This window comes from Anopheles cruzii, chromosome 3, assembly GCF_943734635.1.
Source record: "Anopheles cruzii chromosome 3, idAnoCruzAS_RS32_06, whole genome shotgun sequence".
NCBI lineage: Eukaryota > Metazoa > Arthropoda > Insecta > Diptera > Culicidae > Anopheles > Anopheles cruzii.
Window position 1 is genome coordinate 50371981 of NC_069145.1, and position 20474 is coordinate 50392454.

The 20474-nt window shown below is 40.8% G+C and overlaps 3 protein-coding genes across 3 annotated transcripts; 1 reads left to right on the forward strand and 2 right to left on the reverse strand.

Moving 5' to 3' along the window:
* The first annotated feature begins 1669 nt into the window (after positions 1 to 1669).
* On the forward strand, positions 1670 to 3423 carry LOC128270540 (homeotic protein ocelliless-like). The gene is made up of 3 exons (XM_053007949.1): positions 1670 to 1876; positions 2736 to 2847; positions 2927 to 3423. The coding sequence occupies exons 1-3, from the start codon at positions 1670 to 1672 to the stop codon at positions 3421 to 3423; spliced, it is 816 nt and encodes a 271-aa protein (XP_052863909.1).
* Positions 3424 to 5582: 2159 nt separating this feature from the next.
* On the reverse strand, positions 5583 to 7731 carry LOC128273097 (constitutive coactivator of peroxisome proliferator-activated receptor gamma-like). Its single transcript, XM_053011015.1, has 3 exons — positions 7585 to 7731; positions 6683 to 7517; positions 5583 to 6597 (listed from the first exon to the last, which is right to left on the reverse strand). Exons 1-3 carry the CDS (start codon positions 7665 to 7667, stop codon positions 5767 to 5769), a joined length of 1749 nt encoding a protein of 582 aa, XP_052866975.1. The 5' UTR covers positions 7668 to 7731; the 3' UTR covers positions 5583 to 5766.
* Positions 7732 to 8655: 924 nt separating this feature from the next.
* Positions 8656 to 19654, reverse strand: LOC128270541 (uncharacterized). The gene is made up of 5 exons (XM_053007950.1): positions 14431 to 19654; positions 13843 to 14170; positions 12805 to 13036; positions 9060 to 9512; positions 8656 to 8962 (listed from the first exon to the last, which is right to left on the reverse strand). The coding sequence occupies exons 1-5, from the start codon at positions 19652 to 19654 to the stop codon at positions 8774 to 8776; spliced, it is 6426 nt and encodes a 2141-aa protein (XP_052863910.1). The 3' UTR covers positions 8656 to 8773.
* Between the last annotated feature and the right edge of the window lie 820 nt (positions 19655 to 20474).

Consider the following 20474-nt stretch of genomic DNA (forward strand, 5'->3'; position numbering starts at 1 on the left):
TCTTCGGAAACAACCGCTTAGCGCTCTCATCCTGCACCAGAGACAATGTCAATCTCTGATGCTCTCTGTAACGGTTCGTTTCTACGGGCGGGGTTGTTGGTCCCGCGCCAACCCCCCTGTCACACCGGTATCGGGAATCGAAACCATGGCTATGTGACAACCGGTTACGGGATACGAACCCAGGCCAGCTGCGTGGCAGCGAAGAGCGTTACCGACTGATCTATTTGGTTCCTAATTATTGAATTATCGAGACAAGAGATGAAACATTGAAATTGTTCGCATTGTTGAAAAAATTGTTCGCATACATTTTACAATATAAAATCAAATACACGGATTAACATAAAATTTCGTAAAGCTTAATATGTAATCTTTGCAGAAGAATCCATCACAGAAAAAACGTCTACAACCTGCCACGGCTATTGTATCAAGTTATGATTGGCTTCAATTTGCTCCGCCTTTTTTTCATTTCAAACAAAACTAGAACAGTATCGTGAAGGGCGAAGGAGAAATAATACGCAACCACACCAACTCGTTCCAGCGCAGCTCCGAATACTGTTAGCTTTTACGAAGGATTGTAATTCCGAGCTGCTTCCATTATTATCAATCCCCAACGTACTGCATCAACGCAATATGATTGGATAATATAAGGAGAGAAACATCTCTCGCTACTACTCTAACTAGTGTACGGTGCGCTTGCTATTCACATTTTTTCTTCTTGTTATTTTGCAGGCGTAATTTACCCGAGTATTGCAACAATGCCAGCGCAAGCGCTAAGCATAACTGGTGATAAAAAAAGGGTGAACGCTCCGTGGGTGTGAACAACAAATTAAATTCAACAAACAATGATAAAAAATTTAGCATAGTATCATAAAATTTATATGTTTCACAAACCAACCCAAAAGTTTAATTTATTTGTTATTACTTCATAATACAACTTCGTAGCTCTTCTTAATCTTAAAAAAATGTCAATTAGTTAATTAACTAAGTGTTTTATCACTTATCAGTTTTTTTATTGCTAACAAATGAACATGTTAATAATAGAAAAATTGAATGGTAATTATTTTTATAGAAAAGTATACTAAGCATGTTATTCCTTTTTCATGTTTGTGAAAGTTGTTTTCCGAATGATTCATAGTTCGAATCTTTGCTTGAAAACCAAACATCACACTTAAACCTTATTGAATAAAGATTAAACGTCTATATTAAAAAATAAAAATATGAACAGCGAAAGTTAATTACTCCACTCAAAGAAAGAATATGTAATGTTGTTAGTAAAAGTAGGACATCCATTATCCTTCTCTTATGCTAAAATGGGACGAACCAGGGACTAAAATGGGATTGAACGACTACACCACTACCGACTACACATTATGCCGTTAGAAAAAAAAAATATTTAAGGAATCCATGACGAAACAGAGCAAGACGAAATATAACTACCACCACTGATGTTGGGTCATGTTAGTCCTTCCTCCTCTATTAGTAATGCTGAGAGATGCGTATTAAACCATCCCCATCAGTACTATTTCAACCATTGTCGAGATTGGACGAGAGTGTTGCTATTAGTGGGCTTAATATTTGTTGCATGCTGTGTAATCTTGTTCCAAAAATGAAGGGCAATGAAAGTGAATATATAAAATTCTAACTTAATCTTAAACAGACGTTGAATAATATGGCTGGCCCTTTTCTTTCGCCGATGCCTGGTGATTTATTAAACGAGTACATGTTCGGTAGACGGCGGCAAAGGCGAAATCGTACTACTTTTACTCCACAACAGTTGCAAGAGTTGGAACAACTGTTCCATAAAACGCACTATCCTGATGTTTTTTTACGTGAAGAGATCGCTCTACGGATTAGTTTAAGTGAAGCTCGTGTCCAGGTGATGTAAAAATTGAATGCGATAAACGCAAGCAAAACATTTAACGTACATTTATGAATAAGATGCAGTGATTCTTATCAAATCTTACGAATAATAAACCCTTTTTATGAAAAATGCAAGTACTTTTATTGTTTACCGAAACTCGGTAATGTTCATCGAAAATTATTTCGTATTTCAGTAATATCGGCAAAACTGGTTAAACACCACAGTGTGTGAACGTAGCAAAAGCAGTTTTAACTTGTTCATGCGTAGACAAGAGCGTTATAAATATTTCATATTTGTATTGTTAAACAAAAATGGTGCAAATTTTGTTTTTATTTTTGTTAATTTTGTTTTTTTACCCTGCCCGTTCCAGGAACGGGCATGGCCGTATTTATAATAATGATATACATGTAAAATATCCCAAAATTGAACCATGTTCTACAAAACACAAAGTAAGAAACAACTATTCATTTGAGCTGTTTTCCGTAGTTATTCTTAGATTTTTTTTTTTACATACAAGTATCTATGGTATCTTTAGCGAATCCGCTACGACGTGTCGGGCACTATTATTCAGCATTCAGCACAGATACCGGTTGTTCTAGTACCGTCGTTGGTACTGTGCTCATCCACAGTTTGAGCCTACCACGCCCTATCATTATCAATAGTCCGTCTGTAAAGATGAATGTTAATATTCTTGTCTTATAAATAATAGACATTTTAAAAAAGCGTCCATATTATACAATTTCAAACAAAAGACTACCAGATTGGTTATGGCCAAAAGATAGTTGTTACCATTTAACGTTGTTGTTACCGCTTCGCTTGGAAATATAAAATGTGGCGTTGACTAATGTAATTAATGTTAAATGTCTATTTACAGGTTTGGTTTCAAAATCGTCGTGCCAAATGGAGAAAACATGCTCGTTTACAATTGCTACAAGATGCTTGGCGAATGAGATGTTTAGGCATTGGTACCGCGCAAATGGTCATCGGTATATAGCTACTTCTGATTTTTGAACGTTGACCATTACAGTCGTTTTTCTCATTTAAACTGTTTTCTTACATTGACAGATTCTCAAGCAGCGACCAACGATAATAACAATATTCTTAATGGATCTTCCAATTGTTCCAACGAGCATCAAATTTCACAAAGCGGTGCAACATCTTGTTTAACAGAATCTGAATTCCCCCTTATGCATCCGGCGTTTAAAAATATAAATAATTTTAATATCTCCAGCAATGGAAATAATACATCAAGTATAGAACAAAAAGGAGGTACAACATCGGAGGTACCTGTTACAAATTTCAATTTCATTTCCGATACTAAGTCACCCGACCGAAAGGCCAAATCAATTCATCGATGCATTAACAAAAACTTCTACAGAGAGCCTACTCTATCGAATTCAATTAACATGGAACGACGGAAATCATCCCATCATCGATCATCAATGAATACAAATTCAAATGATTCAAACACAAGTTGCACATCGAATGCATCAGAAGAAATTGATCTTACCACTAACGTAAATTGCATAGATTATTCATGTAACAATACAAATAAAACATGAACTACACATGTTGCAAATAGCAGTTTGGATCAGGCAAATCATGTATGCTATATTTTATCTTTAACGTAGAAAACAATGAAAGACTGGATGTAAAATGAGTTAATAACAGAAATTATTAACAAACGTTTGATAATAAATAATAATAAAAGTAATAAACCATATGGTAACTGGTATAAACATGTAATAGTATTTAATTTATTCTAGAATTTTAATCATCTAAATATCAAAACCTATGCTGGATTATATTTAAGAAAACTCCAGATGTAAATAGAATCTTGTAAAATTAATATGTGAAGTTTGTAAACTAATTTCACCCCCTTAAAGGTGGGATTCTGATGTTTTGACGTGATGTTTTGGCATCATATTTTCGTGATCATTTCGTCACAAACTCATCCCATATTGTTCCGCAACCACCGTATTTAGCACCAAGTGACTTATGACCATTCGCTAAACAACAGTTTTGAATCTATAGAAGAGATAACAACCGAAACGAAGACCGCATAAGACTATACTGGAAGAGGACTTTGCAGCATGTTTTGAAATGTGGAAAATCGTTGACACAAGTGCATCCGGTGGGTAATCCCACCTTTACTTACTTACTTACTTAATCCGGCTACAATCGCCGAGCGGTCTTGGGCTGCTTCAGGGAACCCTTCCACCGCTCGTGGTCGAGAGCCTTCGTCCATCACATATGAATACCGAGCCGTTCTCGCGTTCCGGTCGACGGAACGTTCCCAATCTTAAACGGGGCCAGCCACGGCCTCTCTGTCCCTTTGGACGGCCTAAGAGGACTTTACGGGCTGGTTCGTCATCCTTCATTCTCATGGCATGACCAGCCCACCGGAACCTAGTGAGGCACCTTGCACAGGCAGACCCGTCGTCGAAAATGTTGATAAAATCACAGAAATAATCAAAGTTGATTGGCACGTTATACCATCGCAAAGGAGCTAAAGAACAAACAGTTTTCAGTTATTTGCGCAAAGCTGGCTATAGAAAGAAGCTCGATGTTTGGGTGCCACACCAATCGACACAAAAAACGTGATGGATCGAATGTTCATCTCCGTAATTTTAGCCAAACGTAATGAAACCAACCCATTTCTTTAACGGATGGGTACGGAGAATGAAAAATGGGATACATACGACAAAATTTTGCGAAAATGATCGTGGCCATCCCCATAGCTCTGTAGAAGCAGATCAAACGGTGGTCAAACAATGACTAACGGCTAGGAAGATTATATCGAGTTTTTCGCCAATAATGAAAAGACTTCTTCCAAGACAAGACATCAGGCGACGATCGGATAGAGTCGTAGACATGGGAGGTCAGGATATTGGGGTTTGATTTAGTCATATGTACCAGGATGTTTAATAAGCTCGGAGCCTTGATAACAGAGGGCGCTGCTAGTCGGCTAATTCTTTCTAGTTATGTTGGTCGCTTCATATCAACGTTCATATCAATGTTCAGCTTCCTTTCAATCGGTTGCTTCATTGTTTTAAGCCATTTACTATCGACGTGTCATAATATTTTTGACAATGGAAAATATCAAGTGTCGTGATTGAATTTTCATTTGAGGAAGAATTCAAAGCAAACGAAGTTTATGAACGAATGTTGAAAGTAATAAGTACTCTTCGTCTTCAATTAGTTCAGTAGAAAAATGGATTGCTGAATTTAAACTTGGTACAAGCGTTTAAGACGTCAAGGACGTTCACAAACTGCAACTACACCTGAAATCGTAGACAAAATACAGGATATCGTATTGGAAAATCGTAGAGTGACTGAAAGAGATTTAGAAGAAACCCTAGGCATCTCATCTCCCATGAGCAATATTTTGACTGAAGTATTGGGTTTCAGAAATGCCCACTGTGTGCACAATGGATACAGCACACGCTAACCTTGGAACAAAAACGAATTCGAATGCAACTTTCTCGGCAACATTTAGAGCTTTTTCGAAAGGATAATGTGGATTTCGTGCGTCGACTTATCATTATGAGTCACTTGAGTCTATCACCATGATCCCAAATTAAAACAAGAGGCTAGGGAGTGGTGTGAATCAGGTTCTTCGGCCCCGAAACGAGCTCTGTTTCTAGAGCTAAAAAATCATGCGTGACACGGACAGTTAATATAGTCAGTTTTGTTTTACTTAGAAGAACGGATGGGACTGTATTTATGATATAGTAAGTATAACATCAAAACATAATCGAAATTTTAAAAACTTTCTTCACTTGAACTAAAACACAAAGTGTAACGTGGCACATCTGAATCAAAGCTGTTTCCGAACGATGTTTATTGATGATAAATTGTGTTGATCGTTTCCTCAATTATTGTCCATAAATTGAGGGATTTGATCATTGATCGCTCTTGTCGTGCTTCTCAGTCGCCGCATAAAGTCTCCAGAGAGCGGTGGGCTTCATCAGTTCATCTGTCTGACCATCTTGAAATTTACCGTAATTGTTATGGAAACGATGACCATCGTAAGGAGCTGATGGACGGTAATCGCTTGAAAGGCCAACAGTTTGCGCGGCACGCGCAAATTCTTGGTAAACTTTCTGAAACAGAAATCCTATACGAAAAGCTCGCGGGTTGAGTTGTGTTGGGCACTGCTCTCGCGAAGGCACGAACTGGCCAGTCTGCAGTTCGTGAGCAATCAATAGAAGAAGGTCGGCCTCGAAAACATGAACAATGCGACATTCGACCAATCGAACAAGTGTCAGTACTGTAACCTTTAATCCGCGTGGTACTGCTGCTAATACTTTGTCCTCTACGACATCTGAACAAACCCATTGCAGTAGCTGCAACTTACGCTCCAATAATGCTGCCATCATTGCATCGTCCCGTGACAGCAGATCCATGAAATGTGGAACGGCAATATCGCACGGAAACACTGCCGCTATGTTATGGTGGGCATAAGCTACTTCGTGTCTTTTTTTTGCAACCAACGTAATGTGGTCCCGTTCGTGTTGACGATGATACAGAATTATACCAGCAACTTTAGCAATTAGCGGCACGACGATATCAAAGTAATTGCCCAAGTCCTCGGAACGGTAGTCAAAAAACGACAACGTGCAGTTTAGGGGCGCCCCGTTCAGTACTCCTAGAACAAAGTGCTGGGATTCTTGTAGCAGAAAGGTTTCGATCGAATCGAGTGGGGGCTTCGATCGATGAAGCGTCTGTAGGTCCTGCAAACAGATATTTTACGAGAAACGTAAATCAATGGGAAATGCAGAAGTACATAAGTCTCAACGATTAAATATAGTTACATACGCTTCTGTAAAAGTCTAAGCTTTGCTTAAACCACGCAACCGCCTCGTCGGGAATCCGTCTTCCTTTGTACACACGTCGCAGGACCTGCTGGATGTTGTCGTCGTCGTCGAAATCCGAATCCAACGTCCGAACGTACTCTGCCAACTTCAGAAACCGACCTTGTTCCGGCCCAAGAGCATCGTGAAATGGTTTCAACTGTTCGTAGTTGTAAAAGTCATTTCCGGACAGCGTCGCCCATAGTGCCATGCCAGGAACGCTCAATTGAAGCTTCCGGCGAAGAGCTTCCTTACTGAAGGCGCGTGTATGAAGGGTTTCCAAATTAATATCTACTGACCATAACTGCCAACAGCCCTCGAAGATGAGGAAATCGGTATCATTGGAAATGATCGCCAACGTTTCGTGCTCCAAGGCATACGCAGCCAATTCCTGATCACATTCGGCGTGAAACGATACGATGACCCGTCCATACCTCTCAGCTATGAGCTTCAACTGTATGCACGTGTTGCTCGGAATAAGATTACTGCGAACTTTGGCAATTCTCTGCAAGGCTTGCCCTTCATTGATTGCATCGATAATAGTGATCATTCTAATGTACTTATCATTTTGTCGCTGCATCCATGTGTCGTATTTGTTTTCCTGCACATTGCCGTCCCAAAAAAACACCAGCTCTGCTCCGGATTCCACCAACTGGGAGAAGAACTGGGCAGCTCGCTGTTCACACAGCATAACCTGCGATCCGCACAACACGCTGCACTTGCCCCCACTAAACAATTCAAGCAAAGCCATCAGATCAATCAGTATAAGGGGTTTTCGTTTATGCTGTTCAGCCGAATTGCTATGGAATTAGGAAACAAAATGCCTGAAGAATGCGTGACTCGGTACGAATGCTGTCGAGTGCTTACCGTATTTCAGTCAGTATCTCAACGTTATATACGCCGTCCTGCACCTGGCGCCCCATAAACGATTGTAAAAATCGCACACCCATTGCTGTTCACTGCGATTATGATTTGATTTGTGTGTGATTTGAAAGTAACGTGAGTGAACGTTACTATTAAGAGAGCGTGGTTTTGCGCAGTAAACTGGATATACGTGTGACTTCGTGATGGTCAAAAGAGAAGCGACAAATACTTTATTGACAGATGACATATCGATGTTACTATAAAGTAACGTTACTATGGACGCTAACGGTTGCTATATTCCAACAGTTACTGCGCTGCCACACGGTGCATAACTATAACACGTAACACGTAACATAGTGTCAAATCTGGTATGCGCCCTGTATAACGTCGTGGGTTGCGCCCTGTATAACGTCGTGTTATAGGGTCTGCTGAGCCACAACGCTTTTGACACCTGGTCGCTGTACTGCCAAAATTGTTATATGAGGCTGTTATATCTGCTGTTATGCACCGTGTGGCAGCGCAGTAACGTACCGTAACGTCCCATACAAAAGTTTTCGAGCAAATCGAACCAAATTCGGCAGATGGGAATTTTGGGGAAGGGGAAATGTTCTGGTGAAGGTTTGAAATCCCTCCCCTCTTTACAAAGGAGGGCTCCCGTACAAAATCTGGGTTAACGTCAGCAAAGCTCGGACAATTTTCAAGCATTTGAGCATTTGAGCCAAACTCAGGTGGTGCGAGTTTTGACATGTATGCACAACGGGAAGCGAAAACGGAAGCCGATCGAATACGCCACCGTGAAACGGAAGAGTAACGTAAGGTGGGAAGGGAAACATAGGAGTAACGGGAACGTGTGTTCTATTTAACCCCAACAACAAAAAATGGCATCATTGATGATCAAACATAGCACAAACTAAAATGGCAATGCGAAAAATAGTTCAGCTTCGTTCCTCCTCAAGGTGATTTTTGGAAATCTACTTCGTTATTTTACCTTAATTTACTGTTTCGCATGCATTATTTGAGAACTTTTTTCCTTGTTTTTCTTTTATTGAAAGCAATTTGGAGTAGTCTGATTTATGAATAATTTTATACAGCTGGTTTTATACAATGCTTGTGATGTGATGCTTTTGTTTACGCAACATCTACTGAATGAAGATAATAACGTGAATTTCCTTAATTTTTTTTAACTCTACCATTATTTCTTGCTCTGTTTACTGACAGGGATAACTTTCAAACGTTTAATGTTAATAGGTCCTGTTGTCTGAAAACCAGACGGAAGAACAATTGGTTGCGTTAGAAGTTGGCCACTGGATGTTGCTAGTAAAACGCGCTGGAGTTGATTGATTGGTTGTTGATTAATTTGCGGCGAACCTGTTTCGAGAACCTGCATATACAAAAGAAATTTTGTTTTCATGAAACAGTACAATTGGAGCCATACCCAATTCCATAACCAACAATTACGTGACAAAAGATATGCTTACCTTGACGTTCGACCCACTGGAACTATGCGGTGTTGGTTGTATTTTTACTACTGATTTTGAAGCTGTAGCTGCACCGGCATTACTGTTCACGATCAAGCTTTTAGGAATACTAGTTACGATAGAACACGTTGAAGAACCAACCACAGGGTTGTTTTGATGTTTTTGATGTACAAAAGTAGATCCAATATTGTTAACATGAACAGTATCATCATCGGAATAGACTTCGTCATCGACAACACTACGAGATACGAACGTCTCTGGGTGACGATTTGACAATTTTCCTCCAACAGTTGCTGCTTGCATGGCCTGAACTTTAACGAACTGATTTCCCAGTATTAATGTTTGAGTTTGAGCAGGTTGAGCCACGCCAGTTACGCTTGAACCAACCGTAGCAGTTTCCGTCACATCACTTTTGTTAGTCGTAGATAATACGTTGACTAAATCAATATTTGTCTAGAAAAAAAAAATAACGCCAAGAAATACTCAACATTAGTAGAAGAAAGCAATGTGATGACTATACTATACTATAGTGCCTTACAAAACAAAGTTTATGAAACAATAAACTTTATGAGTTTTTTTGTGGTTTATCGAAAATATTTTTTTGATCGAAATTTACGATCGTTTGATCGGTGTGTTCAAAATGTCTTGGCTCATCGTCGATTTGTGTCTAAACTCAAGTATACGTAGCGCGTAAATATTAGGTGTAGGACTTAATTCATGCGGTTTTTATTCGACATTTGTGACCTAACTACACAACAAAACATATGACTACTTCACTTGAAGTATTGTCCGTCGTTAGCCACTACTTTCTTCGATCTTTCAGGTAATTCGTCGATTCCGTGTCGATAGAACTCCTTCTGTTTAAAAGTGATCCAACCGAAGATCCATTTTCAAATACTTTCAAAAGAAGTGAACCGTTGAGCTGCCAAATCGTTACTCATGCAATCAAACAAGTACAATATCTGGAAAGAACAATACCTGGTGAACACAGCGGTTGGGATTACAGTCCCCATCTGACATTTTCGAGATAGGTTTTGACCGGTTTTCTGATGTGTGGTGGAACGTTGTCATGTTGAAAAATTACTTTATCATGTTTTTTTTTCCCCATTGTGGTCGTTTTCCATCCAAAGCTTGCTTAAAACCCATTAATTGTTGGCGATAGTGTTGTCCATCAATAATTTAATTAAGTTTTAAAAGCTTATAGTACACCACACCTTTCATATCCCAGCATATGCACAGCATTGCACATTGAATTGCACATTTCGCTTTAGTTGCGATGGACCTGGTTCACCAGGCTTTACCCAAGCCTTTTGCGTTTAGGAGTGTCATAATATATCTACCTTACATCGTCAGTGATGATTCAGAACCCTTTTCTGCCGTGCAAGCAGTAATTCGTAAATGGTGTTCCTTCTTTCAATGTCTCTTTCTTTCAACGCATGTGGAACTCATAAGACATTTTTCTATTCAATCACATGCACTCAAGCGATGTGGAACTGTTGGACGGGCAACTCCTAACTGGTGGGCCAGACGAAGCGTAAAAAACGATTTGACATTAATCTTTAACGTCAAATCGTTTATGAGTCCGTGAATTCATATACGATTTGACATAAGCGCGATCGATTTGACATATTTATGCTCGGATTTACGCTTCGTCTGGCCCTTCAGTAACACTTCTGCAAAATCTTTTTGCGTCTGACATGCATCCTGATCGAGCAATGCTGCAATTCCTCATCATCACACTTTTTTGACTGTTCAGATCGCTGTTTGTCTTGCAAACCAAAATCACCACTTTTAAATCGCGCAGACCACATCTGAAACGTTCTCTCAGCAAGAGCATGTTCATATTATAACATTCGGTAACACTTTTCGTCATATTCAGGAACCAGAAAAGCCTTCATCAGCGCTAGCTGGCTAACTATTGCACAATCATTGCACAGCTCTACAGGGTTCCCGACTACTTGTGTCGTATACTGGGGAGCTACTTCGATGCCCGAGTCTTGCTCAGGCCCACAGGAAGTGCGGCTTACGGCTGGCGTTCCTTAGGAATCTGGAACATGCTGACAGGGTTCAGCGACTGAGACTGCCAGTGGCGACCTTGGCCGTTGGTTTTGTCGATGATATCGTTCTCACGGTCGGTGGCCAGTCCCTGAGAGATGTGGAAGTAAACGCGGAGCGATCAATCGAGACGGTGGAAGCGTGGATGAATAAACTACGCCTGTCCCTCGCTCGCCACACAGCTGAGGTGGTTGTGGTCAGCAATCGGAGGTCCGTCCAAGAAGCAACGATCACGATCGGCGCCTCGTGTTTCGTTCCCGGAGAGCGATACTTGGTGTGATGATTGACGACAGGCTTAGTTTCAGGACTCATGCTGATCAGGCTTCCAGCAATGCGATGAGGGCGCTCGACGCTTTGTCCGGCCAAATGCGCAGGACTCCCCCAGCATCACCAAAAAACGGTTGACAGCGAGTGTCGTCACCTCGGTACTACGTTACTCGGGTTCTGCCTGGGGTGGAGGCACTGCCGTTGAAGCGGAATCTGGGCATTCTCAATCGGGTCCACCTGATGGCCACGATACGGATCTTAGGCGCCTTCCGCACTGTTTCCCTGGCGCCCGTGAGCGTGGTTGCCGGAATGATCCCCGTGGGGATCTTCATCCAGGAGGACAGCGAGCGCTACGTGGGCCGGACATCCTCACCGAGGTAAGACGTCGATCGATAGAGTGCTGGCAACAGGAATGGGAGAACGACGTGCACGGAAGATGAACGTACCACCTAATCCCAGACCTTGAATGCTGGCTGCACCGGAAACATTGGGTAAGTAACCCTCTTCCGAAGTAAAGACGGAAACGGTAGTTCCAGAAGGGGTAAGACTGAGAATCAAGGTGAGTGGTTTAGTGGGTATTCCCGTTTGGGGTAGAGTACCACACCGACCCGTAAATCGATAATCCGTGGCTGTGCGTAATGCATTGCCTTACTCTGTAAAACAAACAAAACCTATACTGCGTTAAGGCCGGTCCTGACGTAACAATTTGTCTGCGCAGATAAATCGTAGCGTCTGGACCGGCCTGTAGAAGTGTAATGACAGTAGCTGTCAAACACTTCATGAACAAAAATTGTTACATTTAGTGAGTGATGTCATCTATTGTAAAACCGCATGAACTAATTGAAGGACCCAATAGATATGATTATGTTAAAAAAAGGAAATCTCGTTTTGTAAAAGACATAGTATGTAAGTTCACGAATGCCAACCATATCCAGGAGAATCTGGCAAGAATTTGGCCGGAAATGCGCTATAAAGCATGCTACAACCCGTTCAATAGCAACGGCAAACTACCAGATCCGGAAGAAGAACCAGTGGAATACCGTCGACGAGAATCAATCCGACAGCGGTGTAAAAGGAAGTAAAAGGAGTGTAACAACAGAAATACCACGACACGAATCTGTCCCACGACTGAAAAAACTATGTACTACACGACTGAAAGCCCAACTGCAGTTGACCTAGCTGGGCAAAAAGTAGGCACAGGTTAACTTCACATGTGTCTTAGCACATTATTGGTACGATCTTCTTCTTATTCATATCATACAATAGGACGTTATCGTTATCAGAAGGTGACATTCAAACAATTTATAAGAACTGAAATTCTGTCATTTTAAAAGCACATAGCTTTGTCGATAATACCACATTATTAGCGACGATTGAACGCACTTGAACTACGTTTGATTTTCGAGATTATTTTACTTCTTACCTGTTTATTGAACTTTGTATTCTGGTCAAGTGAAATACAAAAGTTCGGATTAGTCGAAGCAATCGTGGACTTGCTAACTGCATTAGTCATCTTAGATGCTGCACCGGAATTGTAATTACTACCGAATGATCCCGAGCTCACCACTACGGATTGGTTCGCTATTAACGATGCATTGTTCGCAATAATGATAGGCTTTCCTCCAATGTTGGCAATATTCAAGCCTTTAGTAAAGCTTAAGAAAAACGAAAACGAAACCGTATATTAGAAATAATAATGCGCGACTTCATAACCATACGAGGGTGCTTTGAAAATGTTCCGAAATCAATATGAAAATGACAACACTAGTAAGTGAAATCTAGTGAAATTGGTTGCCATTCTTCTGACAGTTACTCACCAACATTTCAACCAGTTTGGACGCGCAGTTATTATTTAACAATCGTTTGAGTGAATTGATGTCAGTGTTCTTGTGAGAATGGACAAAATCGAGTATTCGGATGTACATATCATTACATATATGTTTTTAAAAGGCAAAGGAGGGGACATTTTGGGTAGACTTTAAATTAAACTTGACCTAGCTTTGAGTTTTGGAAACGATGAAAATTCGGCACGTCGAAAATCTGCAAATACTGGCGAAAACATCGCCAAATGGTGCTAGACGACCACCGTATTAAGTGAGGAAGACAGCAGAGGTTATGAACATATAAACCAAAATTGTTTGTCACATTTCAAATGAACATTAAGACGTGAGAAAGCTATCCATTTGGTCACGTTGCTCAGCGGTTGTCTCAGCGGCTGACTTTTGTCAAATGAAGCGGCAAGCAGCTTCATGAACAATTATCTTGGGCAGTAAAAGTACTGCTTTTCCGAGTACTATTTGGACGGGTTACGAGGATAGGACAATTACTGGGAGAAATGCGTAGAGTTATCAGGTGATTGTTAAAAAAATTCAAACAAAATAAGAAAAATGCCATGTATTTTTGACATTTCGGAACATTTTATACCAACCTCATACAACCTCATCCTACTAACTATGCATACCTTAACGATGGGGCAGTATTCAGTTTAGCCGAAGCGATATTGCGCACACTAACCAGCTTTGAGTTCAGAATATCGTTGACCGCCCCTGATGTACCGATCATCGTTTGGGGCTGCATAATGTTTGTGCATTGAAGTTGTCTTGTAGGCTGAACAGTGGCGCTCATAGAAATGGAAGTGTTGGATGCAAACATTTTTAGTTTTGTGGCGTTGTGTAACTTGGCTGTTGCAGTGGCAGGTACTTTAGCAATAACGTTTGCAGCAGAGCTAGAGCCTACGCCGAATCTGTTGATGTTGCTGGCGTGTGATGTCATCACTGATTTTAAATTATCTGAAATAAGAATGTAACAATGATTAGTCTTCAGTCTGATTAATCTTCTTAGATTAGATGATTAGAAGGATTTATACGCATAATAGGGTTTATTACATGCTATTTTGAAACAAATGTTATTAGGTTAAATGTTATTAATGTTAGATGTAGGTTAGCACTTGTATCATAAAACATCTGTCGACGCAGCTAGATACATGCCAACAAAAACCTTTTTACTTGACTTCAAAGCGGCTTTATAACTGTATATAAATTTAAATTACCTCTTTCAGGATCTGATGCTAAGGACGATACGACAGTTGTTGAATTTGAAGTCTCGGTAGAAGTAGAAAATCGATTCGTAGTTCTAGTTATCGGTGAAACAGCAATAATATTACGTGCATTGAGTTGTGATACTACGGTATATTTTTTGGCATTGTTGGAGGTTGATGATACGTCACTGGTAGAAACGATATTTCCATCGACGGACGCAACGTTATTAGTGGAAGGAAATTGCACAAAGTGCGGCTGCTGTCCGGTGTTGTTGGATCCCGCCATTTTCAATACAGTAATGCTGTTGTGGTCTTTGCTTTTCGCTGAGAAGATGTCTTTTTGCAGCAAAGCTTCCAGAGGTAACTGTTGGCCGGAACTAGCATTAGATGTGACGAATACTTTCCCTGCTGGTGCCATACTATCTTTGCAAATCTTAGTTATTATGTTTTGCGATTGCGTTACTTGCTTTATTCCAATCACACTGGAAACCCCTGATTTTACCACCGTTGCCGCACTGGTTGCCGTTTTCAATATGCGCATAGCTGAGGTTGAAGCTGAATTCGTTGACATTATTGTAGGATCGGTCATTGCAATACTCAAAGGAGTCGATGCGGCAATATTGGTGTTGGACATGACGATTGGTGCCAGAATTGCATGAGAACCAGAAGAAGTAGTTGGGGAATGAATTTTTATCATTTTAACGCCCGAGGAACCCTGGGAGCCAGTGGTTAATGATAAAGTTGAGCTGCTGGTATCACAAGACATTGTTTTGTCTATTATATCTTGCGGTTCTTGAATCATTCCAATTGGGTCCAAACTAGGTGGGTGTACGGTTTTCACTGGTTGAGGAGAAACGTGTTGCACAACATGTGGGTCCGCTTGCTGCATCTGTTGCTGATACTTTATGCTTGACACGCATCCATCTTCAATGCCAAAGGACTTCTTACTAAATAGTTCTGATTCTATATTTCTATTGCTTACTTTCCCAAGGTAAGATTGAGAGGGCGCCGAAATTAATGATTCCGAAGAATGCGGAGATGAAATCATGGTTGTATGAGGCGTAATTGTTTTTTTTGCCATCAATACCTGTTGCTGAGTTAGCAGGTTCTGTATGATTTGTTTTTGTTGTGCTGGCGTTAACAAAGACTGCTGATCCTTAGCCAGTGTTATAGTACTAATTAAGTTTGCTGATGGACGAACCATTGCATGAATGGTCGTCGAAACTTTGTGTGGCATATCTGACAGCATCCCTGAAGTAGTAGCTTGTGTACCTTGTTTTTCACACGATGGTACAGAACTTACTGACAGATTTTGAAGTACAATTCCGTCAGACTGCGAAGAGCTTGTACTCTGTTCAGTAACTGAGTTTGGAGACTTGTTGAAGATAGGATTCCTACAAGTATCAATCATGGCCGTCCGAATGGTTTGCGTAAGTTTAATATCCGAGTTAACGATTTTTCCTCCAGCAGTTGCTGAATTTGAAGATGGCGCTGACGATGGCTCACTAGACTCCATAGACAAAAATGAAGGTGCTATTCTTTGAGCACCAGAGCCAATGATTTTCGGCGCACTTTTAAGCTGTTTAATAGAGACAGCTGTGCCTGAGGATCCCTTCTTGACAACTTCTGATGATATTAAGGATGGCGTAGAAACAGACAATGAAGACGATTTTACCAATTCCTGTTGCTTGTTTTGACCACGAGACAACATAGTCGCAGCTTTGGAAGGCACTGAAACTATCATTGTTTTTTGTGGTGTCTGTATATATGTTGCTTTACCTGGTCTCCGATCTGATAAACTCGAAGAACACAGTGGTGATGCTTCTCTTTCGATAACTCTAGTATTACTATCATCATTCACTACTTTGGTGGTAATACTTAGGCATGGTTTGGAAATTTCGAGTGATTCACCCATATTTTCACATGATGAAATCATCGTACTTCTAGCGATAGGCGGCGTCAAGACTAACCCGGCAGAACTTTTCGATAGTAGCTGGTCCGATTTTTGTAGTGTTGAAATAGTGGAAGGTGATTTCATAGTTTTGTCTCGATTTGCTGGTAAAGAACTCGTTACGGTAGCTGCAGTTTTAAAAACTGTTGTTTCTCCGGAAGGTGTACCAGTTGGCAATATACTAATTGGTTGTTTCTTTAACAGCGATGCAGAGCGGCTTAGTGAAGAACCACCGCCAGTAAAAGAACACACATTCATTTGAACGCGGGTAGGAACCGTATTATTGGTTTCGCTGTTGATAGGCACAGGAACTATTTTTTCAGGCGAATCAATTGACAACAACACATTCTTTGAAGTGACACGCGAAGCCGCTAACGCATTGTTGTCTGGATCTGTCACAACATTCTTGAATGATAAACTATTGGGAGACATGCATCTAGCAGCATCGATTGAAGAAACATTGTCTACCTGTTTCAGATCTGTGGAAATGGTAGTTTCTTTGGCGTGTTTAGTCAGTTTTTTCACTGCCGGTTTCTTGTGTTTTGTAATGCCTTGATATTGTAGATGTAACCTTTCGAATTCTTCCTCCGTTCGATTCCGATGTAGGTAGATCCAAATTTTACGTTTTGCATCATACTTAACACATGGATCGTGCTCCGTGTGCATACGATCTAGGGCTCCACTAACGATCGTTTGCAATATTTGTTCGGTAGCAGTAGCCGAAATATATTGGGAGGATTTAAGAAGCTCGCAGATATCCGCTCGAGTACCCTCTCCGTTAGGCAAACGTGCAGCTGCGTCGCGCACCAACGTGAGGATAGTTACATAATTTGGACGGTCCGCGACGAGCATATTGTGACCTCGGGCTTTTGATACTCCCGGAACTTGTGTATAGATTCCTTTAACCGGCCCTACGACACTGTCATACGAATACCCGCGAAAGGTGAACGCCAAATGAGGATTCTCGTAACGTTTTCGCTCTTGTTCCCGAAATGATTGAACTTCCTCTTCCGTTGCCTTCCGAACGGACCAATCGGTTGGGAATCGAGGTGGTGGTGGTGACACAGAACGCTCACTAATCGAACCGTCATCCTCAGGTATTATACCATATTGTGCTGCCATAGAGTTCATGGAATCTGTTGCACAAGAAACGACGTCACCCAAAGTAGATAGTGAGGATGAAGTCGACGAAGGAGATGAACTGCAGGATGCGTTTGATAGTTTAGCACTACAAACTGCCGTCGATTTACATTTTGTACTAGAAGAACAATATGCATTGCTGTTTGCTGTGGTTGAAGTGGGTGTAGTGGATATATGTGTCTGTAGTGTCCCTACGGATGCCATTGTCATGGGGACACTGTCCAAAAACGTAGGTGAAGGTACAGCAACCAAGTTTTTCCAATAAAAACACAGCGATACAAGGCGAGTATCTCCATCTCGTGACGCTCCTATCCACTGAAGAACGTTAAGTACCACCTTGCGTTCTATATATGGTACGAAATCTAACGGCATATTAGGAAAATCTCCCGCAAGAAACTGTACTGCTGAATGGAGCATCGAGTGCCACTTCGATTTCGATTGGGTCGCTACAAACCATGTATTGGATGATGCTACCGTACTATTGAACCAATCGTCAAATCTACACAATAGATCATCCATCGACGATCGATGATCGGGCGTTGTACAGAAAAGATCTCTCACGAGGGAGAGAAAACATGAGTGAGTGCTGTTTAGCAAGCCTTTTAGACTTGTTGATACTGTCATGTCGTTGATACTTTCACTAGCCGATATTGCAATTAGTGGGCGGCTTCGTAATGAAGATAGTGAAGCTTGTGGAGTGGCTTTTTCTGTCGTGATTTGAACAAGATCGGTCAGTGGGTTGCCCGCAATCGTCAGTTTACTTTCTTGGATTTCTACAGATTTTTTATCTGATTCACAATTTTTTAACGAAGCATTTTGGGGATCTGTAATGTAGCTGGGTACAGTTTGTCGTTTCAATGGTTTCTCGTTATCCATTTCTTCTTTTAGTGGAACCATTTCCATCTCCTTTAGTTCCTCTTCCTTCAGTTGCTCCTTCAGTTGCTCCTTCAGTTCCACAAATCCTCGTGAAGAAGAATAAAGCATCGTGTCGGTTACAGCATCCACAGTATTTTCGTTCTTAATTTCGTGACGAACGTACACCTTTGGAAGCGGCAATATTCTTCGATACCCTGCAGCTAATTGTGTTCGTATTACCACATCTTTTAATTTCAGCCCATCCAAAATCATTTCTGGATGGTGAGGCTCCTTCCATTTGCGCTTGCGATGCTGCAGTAACAATCGATTATAGTGTTTATCTGTTACTACAAACAACTTAGGAGGGGTAAATGATGCTCCGTCAAATGAGTTAATGGTACTTCCGTTACAGACACCTCCTTGGACAACTCCTCGTTTGCCAGTGCCGACGTTTCCTGTTGGCATGGTAGTACCGTGATCGTTCGCAATAATGGATGAGGGTCCAATGCTGCCCCCGAACATTTTTCGATTCTTGCGAACAGGGCCAGGTGGTAGGGCACCAATGCAGTCTTCTTCGTCAGACAAACTTAATGGTATTCCGACAGTTTCAGTAATATTCAGAATTTCACTCAGATATCGTTTCTTAGCTATTATTCGTGATTTATGCTGCTCCAACTTTTCCTGGTGTTGCAAGCTCGATCGCTTAAGAGGTCTTAAAACAAACTTTGGCTTAAAATGTGACAACACGTTGTTGGTATTTTTTTGCAGTTCATTCAAAAACGTAGTTTCTCGACACAATACCACGTTATGAGACACATGAGCCATTTTCTGCAATTCTAGCATTCGCTTCTCTTTGTCGAGTGATTTACATAAGTTGCGTCGCAGCTTTGCTATGTCTTGTCGATAGTTTCCTTCAGCTAGATTAGAACGAAAAACTGCGATTGGGTCTACGCCAAAGCGGTCCATTCCATGCGTTAGTAGATCGTTTACTATCTTTGTTGCAGATGAACGGTCTCCAAGAGAAATTGGTAAAAATTTTAATAAATGGCTTCTGGCTGAAGGCGGCAGCATTTCCCATAAAAAAGGTGCGAAGAATTCGTCGAATAGGGCAGCGCTATCGCATAGATCTTTCGGGAGAATCAATTTATCCGAGAGCATTAAGTTCGTTTCCAGCAAACTAGCGTTACTTTCATCAGTGTCACTGCTACACCGACTAGCGTATGAGTTGTCAGATGGCGTATCACCGAACCCATCAGCTTCATAAGCAATTTCCTTGTTGGATTTGGCCATGTTCGTGATTTTAGTCGTTTTCTCCAAGTTTCCTTCGTTGTAAACCAATCGCCGCATCAGATAACATCAACCATTCGGTGAATTAGTCTCCAATCATTCGGTAAACAAAAAAAATCAACTTTTAAGACACTCGGTTGAAAGGAAAGTGAATGTCCACGGTATTATTTCCAAACTTCAGCAACAAAAGACGATGACTCGTTTACAATTACAAGCAAACACTCTCGCGATTACTGTTTCTTTTAATGATTTAGATAACTTGCAATAACAATCTCACTCACGCGGTTGTAGAATCTTAGACCAATCAAATTTAATGATGGCACACAGATGAGCAGTTTTAAGTTCTTATTGAAAAAAAAACGCGCTAAGTGACAGTCAACAAGCCGAAGTTTACTCTTTAAAGTTGAATACTCTATTATATCATCTCTTACAACATTCGTTCGTAAAAGATTCATCCTTTCGATGACATTTGGTTCATTTTTAACATGTCTTGAGAAAAGATACGCCGTTTTGTCTACCGTACCGCAACGAGTAACTGTTCTCGTTTATAGAGTAACGAAACAGATATCAAATGAATGTTAAAATTAAAAAAGAGATTCACAGAAAGTCCGAATCGTTGCATGTAAAACGAACGAACGAACGAACAAGAAAGTGTGTAAGTGGTTTATCCGAGAAAAATGTTCAACAACATTTTATGTTCTAAACACACAGCTCACAGATCTATGAGAAACATTTCATTCATCTGAAATCGCACTAGCCTTTTCTCCTCTCTTGGTAATTGATAACTTTTGGCCGAATAACATTTGTTCGGTAACATAAATGG